Source organism: Chlorocebus sabaeus, chromosome 8, assembly GCF_047675955.1.
Source record: "Chlorocebus sabaeus isolate Y175 chromosome 8, mChlSab1.0.hap1, whole genome shotgun sequence".
NCBI lineage: Eukaryota > Metazoa > Chordata > Mammalia > Primates > Cercopithecidae > Chlorocebus > Chlorocebus sabaeus.
In genome coordinates this window covers 51,532,812-51,551,770 of record NC_132911.1, presented here as the reverse complement: position 1 = coordinate 51,551,770, position 18,959 = coordinate 51,532,812, and the positions used below count along the sequence as shown (strand labels likewise).

The 18,959-nt window shown below is 38.9% G+C and overlaps 1 protein-coding gene across 11 annotated transcripts in view; it reads right to left on the bottom strand.

Moving 5' to 3' along the window:
* Nucleotides 1-18,959, bottom strand: part of SPIDR (scaffold protein involved in DNA repair) — a 502,324-nt gene that overhangs the window by 288,781 nt on the left and 194,584 nt on the right. For 10 of the 11 annotated variants that reach the window (XM_008000554.3, XM_008000557.3, XM_008000556.3 and 7 more), the window contains one exon: nt 11,694-11,913. In XM_008000554.3, coding sequence (XP_007998745.3) covers nt 11,694-11,913 — 220 coding nt within the window. Of the gene's footprint in view, nt 1-11,693; nt 11,914-18,959 lie in introns of those variants that run through there. The other variant, XM_038000527.2, reaches the window with a different exon arrangement.

The following is an 18,959-nucleotide window of genomic DNA, read 5'->3' as shown; positions in this document are numbered from 1 at the left end:
GTTGCCTCCCTCTTGCTGCTTTCAATACACCATCTTTGTCTTTGGGCTTCATCAGTTTCACTACAATGTGCCTTGGTGTGGACCTCTTTGATTTTATTATGCTTGAAGTACATTGCCCTTCTTGGGTATGTACAGTAAAGATTTTCATTCCATTTGAGGAGTTATATTATTCTTCAATAATTTCAAATTAGCATTTAATGGTAGCAATTACCATGCCACATTCCCTAGCTCCACAATCCTGGTTCAGATTGCTGGGACCAGGGTGGATTACGTGTTTTGATTGCTAATTGCTGGTTTTGATCACTGAGGGGCTGGCACAGAAGCTGGCAGACATTGTTCCTCAGCCATTATTCTTCAAATATTTTTTCTGGTGTTTACTTCCTCTCCTCTCTTCTCCTTCTGGTACTCCTATAATACACAGGGTTCTACGCTTGATAGTGTCCCACAGGTCTTTCGGGCTCTGTTCATTTATTTCATTCTGCTCCTCAGACAGAAAGAGTTCAATTTTCTTTCTTCAAGTTCAATGAGCCTGTGTTCTGCCTCCTCAAATCTGCTGTGGAATCTTTCTAGTGTGTGAGTTTTTTTTTTTTTTTTTTTTTTTTTTTTTTTTTGTGGCAGGGTTTCACTTTGTCACCTAGGCTGAAGTGCAGTGGCATGATCTCAACTCACTGCAACCTGCGCATCCCAGGTTCAAACCATTCTTGTGCCTCAGCCTCCCAAGTAGCTGGACTGCAGGAGTGCACCACCATATCCAGCTAATATTTGCATATTTTATAGAGATGGGATTTCTTCATGGTGCTCAGGCTGGTCTTGAACTCCTAGACTCAAGCAATCCACCCAGCTCAGCCTCCCAAAGTGCTGGGATTATAGGCGTTAAGTCACCACACCCAATCTCTAGTGTGTTTTTGAAATTTAAATTATTGTACTTTCAACTCCAGAATTTCTCTGTTTTTTAAATAATTTCAATATCTTTGTTTATATTTTCATTCTGTTTTAACATCATTTTCCTGATTTCCCTTAGTTATTTACCTATGGGTTCTTTTAACTTATTGAACATATTTAAGACAACTGATTTCACATTTTTGACTAATAATTACAATATCTGAATTTCCTCAGGGATGGCTACATAAAATTATGTTTTTCCTGTATTGGGCCATATTTTCCTGTTTCTTTGTTTGTTTTGTAATTTTTTCTTGATAATTGGACATTTCAGTAGTATTTTATAAAAACTCTGGGACTCTATCCCACTCCTCAGGGATCGCAGAATCTTACTTGCTGAAGACTGGAATTGTCCATCTGTGATTTTTCCAAATTATACTTTAATACTTGCTGTCAGTATTCAACTGTACTGTAGAGTTCCACAACAGGCACTTCATATGGTTCCTTCCAGGTTGGTAGTTATTTAGATAGAGGGATGGATTTCTGGAACTTCCTACTCTACACCATTTTCATGACATTACTCCTCTCAGTTGCTTTCTTTACTTAGTATCTTACATTAGGAAGAGCACGGTAATTTGTTTGCTAATATTTAGTTCAAATGTTGCCATTTCTGCTTCCCTCTACTGGAAATAACAATATACGTATGAATATGAGAGACTCTGACCAGTCCTACAATATAACAACTGGTACACATTTGAGGAGCCTTTCCCAAACTTATTTGAGCACAAAACACTTTAATCATATTTCTATGAACACCCTGCTATAGTCTGAATATGTTTCCCGAAGTTCAAGCATTGGAAACTTAATTTCCAATGCAACAGTATTGGGAGGTGGGACCTAATAAATTATGAGGGTGCTACCTTCCTGAATGGATTTATGTCATTGCCATGGGAGTGGGCTAGCTATCACAAGAATGGCCTTGTTATAAAAGCAAGTTTGGCTCCCTCTTGCTTTTGTACTCTCTTGCCCTTTCACCTTCTGCTATGGGGAGATGAAAAATGAAGGCCGTCAACAAATAGTGGTGCTATGCTCTTGGACTTCCCAGCTTCTAGAACCATAAGACAAATACATGTTTTTCTTTCTTTGAGACAGTGTCTCACTCTGTTACCCAAGCTGAAGTGCAGTAGTGTGATCATGGCTCAATGCAGCCTTGACCTCCCTGGGCTCAGGTGATTCTCCCACCTCAGCCTCCCAAGGAGCTGGGACTACAAGCATGCACCATCGTGCCTAGCTAATTTTTGTATTTTCTGTAGAGATGGGGTTTGCCAGGCTGCTCACAAACTCCTGAAGTCAAGCAATCCACTGCCCACCTCAGCCTCCCAAAATGTTGGCATTATAGACAAGATCCACTGCACTGGGTTGACAAATTTCTATTGCTTATAAATTATGCAGTCTGAGGTTTTCTGTTATAGCATCACAAAACAGACTAAGATATACCCCATTGAAGAGTGTCATCTAACTTCACTTCCTCCTCATGCAGAATAAATGACTACCTTCCTTCTCTTCTTTCCAGTTTTTCAGATTATCCAGATTATCCTCACAGTCTTTATCTTTTCCCTTTTCATACTGCATTAATTTTCTTTCCTACTTATTTCTTCTCAAGACACCCTGTAATTTTGATGAAAAAGACTGAATTCCTCGTTGTCACAACAGGAAGATAATCTCACCCAGTAAACAAACCTTCCATCTTTAGTACTGCTTTGGTCTCAGCAATAGGAGCCAGTAATTTATTTATTTCAAAGAATCTCACGTGGCAAATATAAAACAGGAACCAAAGCAGTTGTGAATAGGCCAATGGGCTCTACCTCTGTCTTCTGCCAATTACCACACATGGGTTATACTAAAAACCCAGACAAGCCGACAGAGTTTCTCTTTTGGAATCACAACCTCTCTTGTGTTTACTCTAGGCTCTAATTACTGCTGGCACCAAAAAACTACCATTGACTGGGCCCCACAAATCGTCCCAAGTCTCCCATTTCAGTACATGGCATGATCATTCACTTGTTTGTGCAAGCCAAAAACTTAGTTGTCTTCCTTGTTTCCTATCTTTCCTTAAATACCACATCAAACCCATCAGCAAACCCTGTTGCCTATAACTCCAAAATATATTCCAAATCCACTATTCCCCATCATAGTCCAAAGCACCACCTTCTTCCACACTTGGGCTACTCCCACAGCCTCCGAGATGCATTTATTCTGCCCTTCTACCTCCAGTCATCCTCCACAGACTTTAAAGGGTGAATCAGATCATCATGCCTCTCCTGTAAATCTCAGCTTGTTAACACTACACATGGGGAGGTTCTCCAGATTCATTTTCTGCTGCTACTGTCTTGGAATTTCCACTTTGTACACAAAGCACTATATACACCCCTGCATATGTCTTACACTAGGCCATTCTGACTTTTTGGTCTTTACTCATGTGGTCTCCTCTACTCCAAATGCCCTCATAGTCCCTCCCCTGCTTCTTTCTAACATAGCCCTTTTAGCTCAGAGGACATCACCAACTTCAGGAAGCTACCCCTGATACCACATCTCTCAGTCTGTACTCTCCCCAGCACACACACACATAAACACAGGTACACACACACACTCTCACACATACACTCACAGACATAACCACCCAGCCCTACTGACCTACCTACTGGTTGTGCTTACCTCCTCAATCCTCTTGCAACCTCTGTACAGATACCTATCACTACGCCTACAATGGTCTTTTATAACTTGTTTATATTACTTTTCTCTTCCACCACACTGTGAGCTCCTTAAGGGCAGAAACAATTTGACATTCATGTTGAATGTTGTATTCCCAGGAATTCTAGTACAAGGCTTATTAAAGAGTAAGTTAAGTAAACATTCAGTAAATTATTTTAAATGAATGTACAAATCAACAAAGTCTCATTCAATTAGGGAGGATAAACAAGGCTGACAACATCTTCATGATGATTTAACACAATATTAATCATATAGTTACTGAGTGCCTACTACATTTCAACCATTATTCTAGGCATTGGGAATACAGTAGTAAAAAAAATTTTGATTTGAATGTTTTAGCCAAAGCAGTAAGACATTAATCAGATAAAGAAGTATTAGTATTGGGAAGGAAATAACAAAATTATTATTCTAAGTGATATAACTATAAAAAGAAAAGCTGTCACCAGTAAATAAATATAAGAAAAAGTACAGGCATATCTTGGAGATACTGTAAGTATAGCTACAGACCACTCCAATAAAGTTATTATAACAGTAAGGCAAGTCCCATGAATTTTTGTTTCCCACTGCATATAAAAGTTATGTTTACACTATATTATAGCCTGTAAGGTATGCAACAGCATTATATCTAAAAAAAAAGTGCATACCTTAATCAAAAACACTTTATTGATAAAAAATGCAGCCTTCAGTAAGTCATAATCTTTTTGCTGAGAGAGGGTCTTGCCTTGATGTTGATTGCTACTGACTGATTGGGGTGGTGGTGTGTGAAGGCTGGAGTGGTTGTGGCAATTTCTTAAAGAGAACAATGAAGTTTGCTGCATCAATTGACTCTTCCTTTCTAGAAAGATTTCTCTGTAGCATGAGATACTGTTTGATGGTATTACTGGAACTTCTTTCAGAATTGCAGTAAAACCTCTCAAACTTGCTGCTGCTTTATCAATTAAGTTTATGGAATACTCTAAATTATTTGTTGTCCTCTCAACAATGTTCACAGCTCTTCACCAGGAATATATTCATCTAAAGAAATCAGTTTCTGGCCAGGCGCGGTGGCTCGCGCCTGTAGTACCAGCATTTTGGGAAGCCGAGGCGGTCAGATTACCTGAGGTCAGGAGTTCGAGACCAGCCTGGCCAACACAGTGAAACCCCATCTCCACTAAAAATACAAAAATTAGCCAGGCCTGGTGGCACATGCTTGTAATCCCAGCTATTAGGGAGGCTGAGGCAGAAGAATTGCTTGAGCCCGGGAGGCGGAGGTAGCAGTGAGCCAAGATTGTGCCACTGAACTTCAGCCCGGCTGACAGAGCGAGACTCTTGTCTCAAAACAAACAAACAAACAAAACAAAACAAAACAAAAACAAACAAACAAAACCAGTTTCTTTGCTCATTCATAAGAACCAACTCCTCATCCGTTAAAGTTAGGAGACTTTAGCAATTCAGTCCCATCTTCAGGCTTTACTTCTGAGTTCTCTTGCTTTTTCCACCACATCTGCAGTTACTTCTTCCACTGAAGTCTTAAACCCCTGAAGTCACTAATGAGGGTTGGAATCAACTTCTTCCATACTCCTGATAATGTTGATATTCTGACCTCCTCCCATGAGTCATGAATGTTCTTAATGGGAGGTAGAATGGTGAATCCTTTCAGGAAGGTTTTCAATTTCCTTTGCTCAAACCCTCGAAAGGTGGCCGGGCACGATGACCCACGCCTGTAATCCCAGCACTTTGGGAGGCTGAACTGGGTGGATCATGAGGTCAGGAGTTTGAGACCAGCCTGACCAACATGGTGAAACCCCGTCTCTACTAAAAATACAAGAATTAGCTGGGCATGGTGGCACACACCTGTAATCCCAACTACTCAGGAGGCTGAGGCAGGAGAATCACTTGAACCTGGGAGGCGGAGGTTGCAGTGAGCTGAGATCGCACCACTGCACTCCAGCCTGGGCAACAGAGCGAGACTCCATCTCAAACAAACAAACAAAAAAAGGAATCATTATCTACGGCAGCAAGACTTGAAAGTCAAAGTTACCCCTTGATCTACAGGCTGCAGAATGGATGTTGTGTTAGCAGGCATGAAAACAACGTTCATCTCCTTGTACATCTAGAGCTCTCGGCTGACTAGGTGCATCGTCAATGAGGGGTAGTATTTTAAAAGAAATTTTTTTCTTTCTTTCTTTTATTTTCCTGAGTAGTAGATCTCAACAGTTTGGCTTAAAGTATTCAGTAAACCATTCTGGAAACAGATGCACTGTCATCCAGGTTTTATTGTCCCATTTATAGAGCACAAGCAGAATAGATTTAGCATAATTCTTAAAGACCCTAGAATTTTCAAAATGGTAAATGAACACAGGCTTCAGTTTAAAGTCACCAGCTGTAATAGACCTTAATAAAAGAGTCAGCCTGTCCTTGGAAGCTTTGAAGCCAGGCATTGCCGTTTCCTCTCCAGCTATGAAAGTCCTAGGTGGTATGTTCTTCGAATATAAGGCTGTTTCATCTACACTGAAAATCTGCTGTTTAGTGTAGCCACCTTCATCAATGATCTTAGCTATATCTTCTGGATAATTTGCTGCAGTTTCTCTGTCAGCACTTGCTACTTCATCTTGTACTTTTATATTATGGGGGAGTTTCTTAAATCTCATGAATCAACTTCTCATGAATCATGATCATGATTCTCATGAATCAGCTTCGAATTTTTCTTCCGAAGCTTCCTTACCTCTCTCAGCCTTCAAAGAACTGTAGAGGGTTACAGTCTTGCTCTGGAGTAGGCTTTGGTTTAAGAGAATGTTATGGTTTGTTTGACCTTCTATCCAGACAACTCAAACTTTCTCCATATTAGCAATAAGGCTTTCTCAATATTTGTATGCTCACTGGAATAGCACTTTTAGTTTCCTTCAAGAGCTTTTCCTTTTCATTCATAACTTGCCTAACTGGCACAAGAGGCCTAGCTTTTAGCCTACCTTGCCTTTTGACATGCTTTCCTCACTAAGTTTAATCACTTCTAGCTTTTGGTTTAAAGTAAAAGATGTGCAATTCTTCCTTTCATGTGACCACTTAGAGGGCATATTAGGGTTATTAACTGGTCAGATTTCAATATTGTTGTGTCTCATGGAATAGGGAGGTCTGAGGATAGAAAGTGAGATGGGGGAACATCTGGTTGATGGAGCAGTTAGAGCAAACATGGTATTTATCAATTAAGTTTGCCATCCTATATAGCCATGGTTCATGGCACCTCAAAATAATTACAATAGCAATATCAAAGATCACACATCACGGATCCCCATAACAGATAATAATTATGAGAAACTCTGAAATATTGGGATAATTATTCAAATGTGATATAGAGACATGAGGTGAGCACATGCTGTTAGAAAAATAGCACTGAGAGACTTGTTGGATTCAGGGTTAACAAACCTTCAATCTGTAAAAAGTGAAACATGGGTGAAGTGCTATAAAAGCAAAAAAGCACAGTAAAATGAAGTGGGCTATATTCAATGCGACCAGCTGTAGGGACTCTGCTATGAGGTTTACAGATGACTTAACAATATCAAGGAGTCAAAGCAGCAACAGCAAAAACAAAACACATACCCTTTACTATACTAAAACAGTTCCTAAAACCTACTTTGAAACAGTATCTGAAGTACATACCAAACTACATATATAACAATATCTACCACATAGCTGTTTATGATAGTAAAAGAACCAATATGTACCATATCCTGAGAATATGGAAAGTGTTTTAAAAATTATATCACACTGTGCAGCCATAAAAAATGTTGAATGTGGTGTGATGAGAAACTGGCAGCAGCTGAGACAGCTTCAATCTTTACAGGTTACTAGGGAAATCATATATCAAAAGGCTCAAAACCCACTGGTATTCTATGACCAAGAATTTCTACTTCTAGAAATAGTCTAAGAACCAAATCAGAAGGGAGGTATAATGATAAATATTTCACCCAAGCAGTGTTTAAAACAGCTAAAAATAGAAAGTAACCTTAACAATCCTAAATAAGAGGATGTTTAAATTACCACATATTCATATAGTGGAATACTAAGTAGTGACTAAAAAGATGACGATATGAATGGACCGATGGAAGGGTATACTCATGACAATAGGGAAAGTCAGACTTCACTCTTCCAGCATACTGGGATGTGTATTCTGAGGAGAAGCAAAGTATTGGTATCAGGGGATACCAATAAATACTTCTGAAAGAATGAGAGGTGTCCTGGTTGTCCCTGGATACACTCTCACACACTTAACCTCTCACCCACCCTCATTCTGGCATTAGATTTCATGGCAGGATGTAATCAGGCAGATGGTTTCTACCTTCCTCTCTCCCCAATATCATTATAGTAAATTCCTTCATTTGTTTTTTCTACTATATCTGTGTTCAAGTGGTGAGATGTTTCTTTGGAATCATTATAAAGCTTTCAGTTTGCTTGAGTAGTAAAAGCTGTTTATTCATTAGTTAATAAATGTTGAAACTATGGGACATGGGATTCATTTTACTATTTTTATATGTCTGAAATTACATAGATTAATGCATTTTTTAATAAGTTGGTTACTGTTATACAATTCTGTGACTATTTCATAATGCAATTAATTAGAGGCAAGACATTTTACTTCTATCTTTATTTTCAGATTGCCAGAGGCAAAGCTGCATTACATCTCATTGGAATCCAATGAGAATTTATCAAGTAATATCTACAGAGGGCTCTTGAGCACCTCGGGGTAAGCAGCCATTATACCTAAACTCACATTCATTACTCCAGGACCAATAGGAGCATCTAAAGTCTACTGATTCTTTTAAAAAACTGTGCCCATGTTAAAAACCAGTTTAAATGAACACAGAAGGGTGCTAGTGGGAAAAGGACAGCCAGCTCACAAGGAAAAATATATTCACTATTATTTCTCAAGTTTCCATAAAAAAAAAAAAAAAAAGACTAGTCCTTTAAAAATTAGTTTGGTTTTCTTTCATTAAGCATGAGGTGTTTTTTTTGTTGTGCTTTTTTTTTTTTTTTTTTTTTGTAGACAGGGTCTTGCTCTGTCACCCAGGCTGGAATGCAATGGTGCAATCTTGGCTACCTGCAACCTCCATCTCCTGGGCTCAAGTGATTCCCTCACCTTACCCTCCCAAGTAGCTGGGACCACAGGCACACGCCACCCACACCCAGCCACTTTCTGTGTTTTTAGTAGAGACGGTGTTTCGCCGTGTTGGCCAGGCTGGTCTCGAACTCCTGATCTCAAATGATCCGCCTGCCTTGGCCTCCTAAACTGCTGGGATTATAGGCATGAGCTAACGCGCCTGGCCTCTTCTATTTTCTTAAGTATTATATGCTGAATACAGGCAAATAATCACTTGACAGCCCACAGGCATTCCTGCGGAGAGTAACACCCAGGGGTTGTTTGGTAAGATCCAGACCAACAAACATTCCAAAGTCTAATGATAATAACTCATTTACTTGTAAAGTCTAAGGAGTCACTGGGATTTAGAAATTCTTGGTCATATAAATCTTTGTAGATAAGCTTGATCTAATTTTACTTCTCATAAGCCCAAGAAAATGTCCTACATTTAAAGCCTCTAAAACATCTTCCCTGAAGGAAAATAATCATATTTAGGTATTTAAAAAACAAGGTCATTTAATAAATGCATTTTAAAACATATAAAGGTGTGCCGAAAAAATCAGAAGTTGAGAAGGGACCAGGCCTGGTGGCTCAGGCCTATAATCCCAGAACTTTGGGAGGCCAATGTGGGAGGACTGCTTGAGGCCAGGAGTTTGAGACCAGCCTAGGCAACATAACAAGACTCTGTCTCTACAAAAAATAGAAAAAGAAAAAAATAATTTAAAAAGCTGAGGAGGGAGGAGATTTTTTAAAAATAATAACAATAAAAGGCTCTGCCACCACAAATGAACTTAGATACTAATGAAAGAGCTAAATTCCACAAGGGAGTAAAACCAAGGGGTGAACAAAGAAGACCCGAATGAGGACTGATTTCTGAAGGAGGGAAGACAGGTTCAAGGTAAGAGAGATGCTGATAGAAGTCCTGTGCTGCTGTGCACTCCATGAACACGGAGAGGGGAGCATCACGTCAGAACCCTGGCCAGACACTACCTTTAAAGCCCTACTCCGTGAATGCAGAGATTAACCTACCCTAAAAAACCTATCAATCTGTTTTTAATCCAGTAAGTTAAACCTAAAGTTATTATAGAAAAATAGGCAGGATTACATAACTTACATATAGATTACGTATAGTCACTGGGATGTGTTAAACACATAATTGAATATTTAAGAATTTAAAAAAATGTTGGAAGATTATACTCCAAATTGTTAACAGCAGTCATCTACAATGAGTGTGATTAATTGAAGAGGTGGGGGTAAGAGGATTCACTTTCTAAGTTATATATTTCTGAATTAACTTTTACAATGCATATTTGAAAATAAATGTTAAAGGCAAATATTTAAAGCAAAAAAGAAAGGAAGCAATTATTAGGAGGAAAGTTCTAAAAATTAAGCTTAATGAGATGTGAGTAGTCCCAGCGGTTATTAAAACACCATATAAAACTATAGTAATTGAAATAGTATAATACTAGCATGTGCAAATACAGTTACATTAAAAGAGCAAATAGCCCAAAATATATGTAGGTATTTAGTACATGATAAAGGCAGCATTAAAATCATATGAAGAAAAAACAGAATGTTCAATAAATAATGTTGGGACTCCTGGTGGCCATTTAAAAAAAAATAAAATTACATTCACTACCTCACATATTACACATAAATTCTAGGAGTGTCAAAAGACTTAAATGTAAAATTTTTTTAAATCCATAAAAGTCTTAGAATAAAACATAGAATAACTTTTATACCTCATAGTAAGGAAAACCTTTCTATCAATGACACAAAACCCACAGAAGAAAAGATGGGTAAAATCAACCACAGAAAAACAGAAAATTTCTGCTCATCAAAAACAAAGCAACAAAACAAACCCCTGCCCCCTAAAAACGTCAAAAGTCAAATGACAAATGGGGAATGAACTAACTGCAATGTATATGACTGACAAGGCGCTACTTTTTTTTTTTTTAATCACATATAAAAAGTTGGTAGAAATCACTAGGACCGAGAGTCTAAGAGAAGAAAGGTCAAAAGTTATCAATGGACATAAAATGAAATACAAATGATTCTTAAACATGGAGAAATATGCCCAAGCCCATTTTATGTAAGAGAAATACAAATTAAAATGATAAACATCATAGTTCCAATTTTTAACTTGGTCTAGATCAATAGAGTAGGTTTGTAAAGGAGAAGAAAAAGGCACTTCAGGCATTGCTAGTGGGAACATAAAATAGTGCCATTTGACAAAGTCTGCTAAAATTAAAGAGGCACACATCCTCTGATCTAGCAATAATACTTATAAAAATTTATCCTATAGCCCTTCCTCAAACACAATGAAAACTTATAAAAAATTACCAGCAAATTAATAACTAGCTCTTAAAACAAGGGTGTTCAAACTTTTCCTCAGAAGTAGTATGATTTTCTTCTATTCATGCTAAAAATCAATATCCCACTGCAAAAGAGAGCAAACGTAGTAACCTTTAAAATACTTTCTGATCCAATAATGACCACTTTTGCTCCTGCAATTCAAACACTAGTATATCTTAATTCATGCTTTTTATTCTTCCCTCTCAAGTGACTAAGAAATATGTAATTAATGTGTTATCCTATTGTCACCTAATGCCTGTTAACAAAATTATTTTTCTAAGAAACATAAAAACAAAAACAGCCAGATCTTATAACACATCCTTGGGCAAGAATCTTAATACAGTTGTTTCCTCAACCCTCTCACCCCAAATTATCAGAAATTTGCTGACAGAAGTGGAAACGAGCCATCAGAGACAATCCAGTGCTTCTCTGACAGAAAACCCATGTCCAATCCTGGCCCTCTTCCTCTGGCATTGCTCTATGATAAAGTGACAAAAATGTTCCTGATAAAAATGTCTTTCTTATGAGGCTGACTCACAGTTGGTGACTGCTGGATTCAGTTCTATGCACTCACCAGGGAGGGAAGATCCGGACAGTGTCCTGGGGACGGCTCCTGAGGTAGCCTGCAGTCTCCTTGGTGAAGAGAACTTTCAGGCCAGCTCCAGGCCTGGGGGTCACACTTCGGGAGGGGCTGGTGGCTGGTGGCCCCAATAACTGCTCACACATGGCAACTTGCATGGCACATTCCTCGTGCAGCTCTAAAATTTTCACAGTTAATACACCAGATTTTCTACCTAGAAGTTGAAGAAAAGAACAAAGCAAAAATGAAATCAAAAGACAGATGATTCAAGCGTGAATAAAGTGTCATGAAAAAAAGATCCACATGCAGATAGCACTCTTCACCTGGAGAAAATGGTCTCCACATTTTGCAAAGTAAAACAGAGACACTACCATGCTCACTATAACACTTTTCTTTAATCAAAATAGGCTTGCATGTTGCATTTAATAAACAGATTTTAAGCAACATAAAATAAACAGTCTTCTGTCATGAAGAAATAGGCCTGTATAAATAGAAACCTTAGACCTATCATTTTAAGGAGCACGCTTTTTACTCCAAGTCTCAAATCCTTTGATGACCACAAGGAGAATATGGCCACTGTGGATTCTCCTTCTTCTTCTTAAGGATGGACCCTCCTCTTTATTATGTTTTGATTCTCTGCTTTGAAATCATGTATGTTACTAGCTGGCTGCAACTGTTCCAATGATCAGAAGGGCTAACAGTTGAAGAGTTATGTGGACTGCTGGGTATTAGAGCTCTAGATTGAAATGGGTGGAATTTGATCTGGATTCAAGTACTGGTTTCCTTATTAAGTTGGCCAAGTTCCATGGCATTCAACACTTCAATTCTCTTATGTGTAAAATGCAGATCCTGCCACCTGCCCCAGGAAACATTTGTTCGGATTAAATGAGATAACTGAAGTTGAGAGTGTGCATAGCCTATACCCCAGAATTCTTAGGTAGGTACCCAGAAACTGTCAGATGCACCAGTATACCTAAACAAGGATACATATCTCAGCGTTGTTTATAAGAGTAGAAAACTGCACCCAGCATAAATCAGTAAGATGGGTAAACTATGGTGTGTTCATACAACAGAACACTGTACGGCACCTTAAAATGAGGTGAACTAGATGTGTAAGAATCAGATGAAGAGGTCTCAAGAAATGAAAGGGGATAAACAGGATATACAGAGTATGACACCTACAATGTAATTTTAAAGAAATCAATACAATATTGTTTATGAATACAAGATAAGTATAAAAATATAAATATAAATAGAAGGATTCACAGAAAAGTCATAAAAGCCACTGTCTCTAAGGAGACAGAAAGAGGAGTATGACTCAGGAGGGGAACCCAGAGGGTTTCAAATTTATGTGTCGTATTGTTTCTGTTACAAAAGTATGGGAAACAAAAAAAAAAAAAGACAAAGGATTGACATGTGTTACTAATTCTAGGCAGTGAGTCTGCTTACGTGTTTCTATTACTCTCTGTGCTTTTTAACTAAAAAAAAATACATAAATTGAGAACAAAAATGAAGTGTACAACATACTGCCTTGTTAATATCAGATATTCACTAATGTGAGTTTCTCTACCACTTCAGCCAACTGGTTAATAGTGAATAAAAATTAATATTTAGACAGTGCTAAGATTTTAATTGTACAGTTTAATTGAGTTTCTATTTCTTTCTCCCTCTCACTTTTTCTTCATTCATTTCACATTCAACCCCAAATTTTTCATCCCTTTCTTTATCTCGGTGTCCATGGCACATGCCCATATACTGGGCCCTGGGTCACCTTGCCTCCCCTGAGCACTGTCTTGGACAACTATTTCTTAAGGCAAGAAAACAGAATGGGGGAAGGATATGAATAAGCACAATGTACAAGCAGCATATAACGAGTTTCTGCTAGTCACTCTAGGGAGGGAACAGAGGAATGAAACCAACTTGTAAAGAAAGGCACTAAGAAGTGAACACACAGATGCTTCGCCACAACAGGCATTCTGTGAATGAAAAGTAGCTCATCTTCCATTGGTAAACTGGAAAAGAAATCAGGATAATGTGGAGGTCACTTCAGTCCACAAAATTTTTTTCCTCAGCAGGGCAGGCAGCGCAGTCTGTGCAGAATTAGAGTCTTCAGAAGCAAAGGGAAAAGCCCTAGATTTAGGAGCTACAGTGGCCACAGGAGCATTCTGAGACATAATTTAAGAATTTTTAAAACTTGTACCTATACTCAACTCAGGGTTCATTCCCAGCACTGCACAGGCCTCAAGCCTCCCCTGTCCCCCACTGACAGCAGCAGCTGTCAGGGCTCCAGGGCCACTTCTGCTGTCAAGCACCAACGGTCTGCTCAAGTTCAAGTGTGCCAGCTGAGTACAGGCTCTTGGTTCTGGGCACTGTGGCAGCCCCCAGCCATGCTCAGCTGCCTGCCCAAGCAGCACAAGTTCTCTTCAGAAACGAATTCTTGTCTTGGGCAGCTCAAGTCCCCATAGACCCTGACAGATTTTATAAATGCAGGCTATTATAGAAATACATAAATAGTATTACAGAAGAAATACTTATGTATCTAAGATGCATCATACTGCCTGACTACAGTTTCTTCGAAGATTTCTATGATAAATCTTGACAATATTCTAGTAACTATGAATTTTGATCAAGATCTATAGCACCAAATAACTTGTAGAATAACATTTTATGATGTTGGCTACCACTGCAGTGCTGCACACAGCAGCTCATGTGGTGACTAAATAGCCCTTGGAAGCAATACCGAGCAGCGCTCCCATGGCTGTGACAGTAAGTCAGGAACAGGGCTATCCTTTCCACCGAGCATTCTAAAGCTCTTTCTACAAAACACCCTCCATGGCCTTCCTTCCCAGGAGAAAATAAAGCAGGGTAAGCTCCTTCTTGTCTGAGAGAGAAAAAAGCAAGGCGCAACTTATACCAAAAATGTGCTTGAAGGAAGCTTTTATTTTATTTTTAGAGACAGGGTCTTGCTCTGTCGCCCAGGCTGGAGTACAGTGGTGTGACCTTGGTTTACTACAGCCTCAATAACCTGGGCTCAAGGGATCCTCCCACCTCAGCCTCTCAAGTAGCTGGGATGACAGGCTAGCACCACCATAATATCCAGCTAATTTTCTTATGTTTTTGGAGAGACAGGGTCTCACTTTGTTGCCTAGGCTGGTCTTGAAGTCCTGGGCTCAAGTGATCTTCCTGCCTCAGCCTCTCAAAGTGCTGGAATTACAGGCGTGAGCCACCATGCCTGGCAGAAGTAAGTTTTTAATCCAAGCAGGGGATATACTCATTTTACAAACAAAGAACAATGCTTTGCAATTAGATGTTGAGTACATGAAAGGCCATTTTAGTGCTACCAGGCAACATTTTCCATAACTGCTACAAGACAGCCAAAATATCGCCTTGTCCAGGAAGTGTTTTCTGAATCCCAGCCAGAAGCAACTATTCCTTCCCTTGAAAATCCCCAAATACTTTATCTGTCTCATAAGAGTGTCCTCAGTTTTAAATGGACACAGTAGTGGCTAACCCAAGAGCACTACAATCACAGGTGCAAACACAGCAAATGTACCACGAAGTGCCTGGCCATGCAAGGATGGCAGCCACTGTCACTGCCATCAGTTCTTCAAGGCATTTTCAAGGCCATTCTCTTATTTGATACACAACAACCCTATGAAATAGGTAAGGAACATATTAATCTCACTTTTTGCCAGATAAGAAAACTGAAAAATAAAGCTAGTTGCTCAAGTGACTTTCTTAAGAACAGAGAGGATGACTGGCAGGTCTAATACCAGTAATCAAGTATCCTTACAAGTCAAGGACCAAAATGTCTCTCAGATAAATGCCAGTTAAGCATAGGAAATTGTGAGTGATGGGGTTTTTCCCCCCTACTTCATTATGCTATGACATAGGGCTTGTTTAAAATGTAAAGACAGACAATGCTTCAGGTTGAGAAATGGACTCTGAGGCCTATTGCTGTGGCTGGACACAGTGAGGGTTTCAACAGAACTTGCACTGAAAAAGAGGATAACTTGCCAAGTGCTAATCATCAAAGAGAAAGTACCATAAAGATCAAATGGTGACCACAAATACTAATATACAATAGTAAAGATGTTAAACAATTAAGAAACAGAACAGAAAGATTCAATGAAGATACACCAAGATATCTAGTAATTTCTATCCATGCATATGCCTAGCAGATGAAACAGAATTCCTAGTTAAAAATGGACAGTATTTAACTTAAAGAATAACATTTGCTGAACAACTGCATGAATTCGTTATTTAATCAGCTAACTGCTCTTTGAAAAGTCTTTCGTTTTAAACAACCAAGAGGCCACACACACACACACAAATCTGAGCAAATGACTCAGCATGGTGGCTCACACCTGTAACTCCGGCACTTTGGGAGGCCAGGGCGGGAGGACAGCTTGAGGCCAGGAGTTCGAGACCAGCCTGAGCAGCACAGTGAGACCCCCCCCCCAGCTTTACAAAAATAAAAATATAAAAATTAGCCAGGCACAGTGGAGTATACTGTAGTTTCAGCTACCTGAGAGGCTGAGGCAGGAGGATCTCTTGAGTCCAGGAATTTGAGGTTATAGTAAGCTATGATGATACCACTGTACTAACTGGCCTCCCTAGTCAAGTACCTGACTCACAGAGTGAGACCCTGTCTCTCAAAAAAGAAAAAAACAAAAATGAAAAAAAAAGAAACACAAAACAATAAATTGAGCAAATGATAGAATAATAAAGTATGTCTGACTACTGATAAATGCCTTTTTTTGTTGTTGTTGAAATATATAGGTAGTCAGGGTCCAATTATACTCATGTCAACTCAAGTCTTCCTAAGTAGGTTATATTGAATTAATATATGAGTGTAACAAATAACTATACAAGAAAGGACAAAGTGAAACAAGTTAGTATGAGGGGAGAGATACTGAAATTATTCTCCAATAGAGGGCAGGAACATCTGTAAGTCTTTCTAACAGAAACACTTTTCGTAACATAATTGCTGCCACTAATGTTAAGTTGTCTATTTTCCAAACACTGACCACATGGTAATTTGGAATTTTCCTCGTACATTACTGCTCTGTCTCTCTTTATCTTCAGAGATATCCTGAAAGGCTAGCCTACCCAGTTATCTTGCTCTAAAACATATGTTCTAGTATTTCCTGAAATTGGTACTTTTGTCTTCTTCAGGTCAATTCATCAACAAGTGTCCACTGTTCCTTTTCCCTCTCACGTTCACCCAGCATGCATGTGAGTGTGCAGACGCACACACATACACACACAGAGAATCATGAGCAAGTGCCAGGGGTCAAGGATGGACATCACGGGGTTTTAAAGTCTATCTGCTTCCCATATGGACAGGACCTCTGTCTTTAATACTCTGACACTGGTTACCACCAGTGTGATAATTATTTATCTTGCTGCACTCACTCCAAACTACCATGCTATATAATCAGTGTACATTTTACTATTTTTGAAATATTTTATAGCTTTCCCCCCAAAATAATACATGTATCCATTACTAAAATGGTTTTATTTGGGGTGTTTCTGTTAGTTACTTGTGAAGTTTAATATCTTTAACAAACTCTATGCCCTATTTTACTGACTTCTCACAGCATTTTGAGGCTCCTAGCATTGTAAAATGAAGAAGGGTGTATACCTTGCTCTACGTTTTTCCTCCCCAACATGCTACACAATTTTAATTCCACATAATTCCACTTTCATTGTCAAGGTTAATGTTCATAGTATATCCTATAACCTATGCCAAATCTCTGCTCCAGCCATGTCTGACTCCAAGAGTTAACAAATAATCAACAAATTTACATTAGCACAATTATATAAACAAAATTCAATATCTGACCAGGGTCTTAGGATTGCATTTAAATAAGAATATCTCAGACTTAGGTCAAATGATCTGACTGTAATAATTCTTATGATCATTTAGGCCTTCCAAATGCCCAAAGAAAAAGGACTATAATTCTGGTGGCCCCAGCATACCCATTTGTAGTCTTAGCTTTCCCCAAAAGTTCACTACAGCTTTTTAGAGAACAGCCCATTCATGTTCTGCCTGGGACTAAATGTGGTCGGCCGGAGCCTGGGCAGGGAAAAAGAAGATCAAGTCAGTTCAGAATGATGAAGCAGGGAAGAAACAGGTCTTCTATCTTCAGATGTGTGAACCAGGGTGTTTCCTCTGGGTGTGACGGGAAGCCAGCAGGGAAGTCACATGATGAGCTGTGTTGAGACCAGACTGAAGAGGACAAGAGATTAAGTGGGGAAGCTAGTTAGGAGGGTCTGCAGCAATTCAGGACGGATGATGGTGTCTGGGATTTAGGGAGTGACAGAAGAGGTAAGAAATGGTCAGATTCTAGATATTCTTTGAAGGTAGAGTCAATAAGGACTTGTTAATGGACTAGGAGTGAATATGAGACAGAGTACAAGAATGACCCCAGTGTTTTTGGCCTGAGCAAGAATAAGAACAGAATTAACATTTACTGAGACAGTAAAGATTTCTAGGCAAATGTGTTTCTTTTCTGGGAGGTGCAGGTATTATGAGAATACTGGTACCAAGACATAAGTTTTTAATATATTAAAATTGAGATGCCTCTTATTTATTACAATAGTCTGGCACTAACTTACCTCCCCAATCTAATACCTGATTCTTCCAACCTGCTCTTCATAAGGCCCACCTGAATGGCATTCTTAAATGTAGATGTAATGATAGCTGCCCTGTACTTGAACCTTTCCATGGCTATCCACTGGATTAAATCCAAACTACTTGCCATTGTATGGAAAGTCCTTTGTTATCTGTTACTTCTTACTGCTCTAGCCTCAAATTCCATAGCTTCATTCAAGCAATTTAAAATTATTTCTACGACAAGGTGAAAAATAAGCAATTGTGTATTAAGACAGTTCTATCACTGTCTCCCTGGTGAGCTTCTCCCTGGGCATGATTCTCCTTTCCACTCTGCAGTTTATCATTTCTCTTTATGTTATCACTGTACATCTTGTTTATACCTCTGATTTTAAAAAGTAAACAATTCCATCTATTAAACCATGAACTCTGTGTTGCACCTGGATCAGTACCAATACATATGTAAGAAATGAATGAACCCTAATACACACCGATGTAAAGCATGTGGGGGACTCTGTTTCCAGTCTTGATTTCACTGCTAACCATGATGCTCCTGACCCGTCTCCCCTTCACCTCAACTGTACTTTGCATGTTCCCAGAGAATGCAAATTAAACTATGACTCAAATGATGCTCCAAAGAG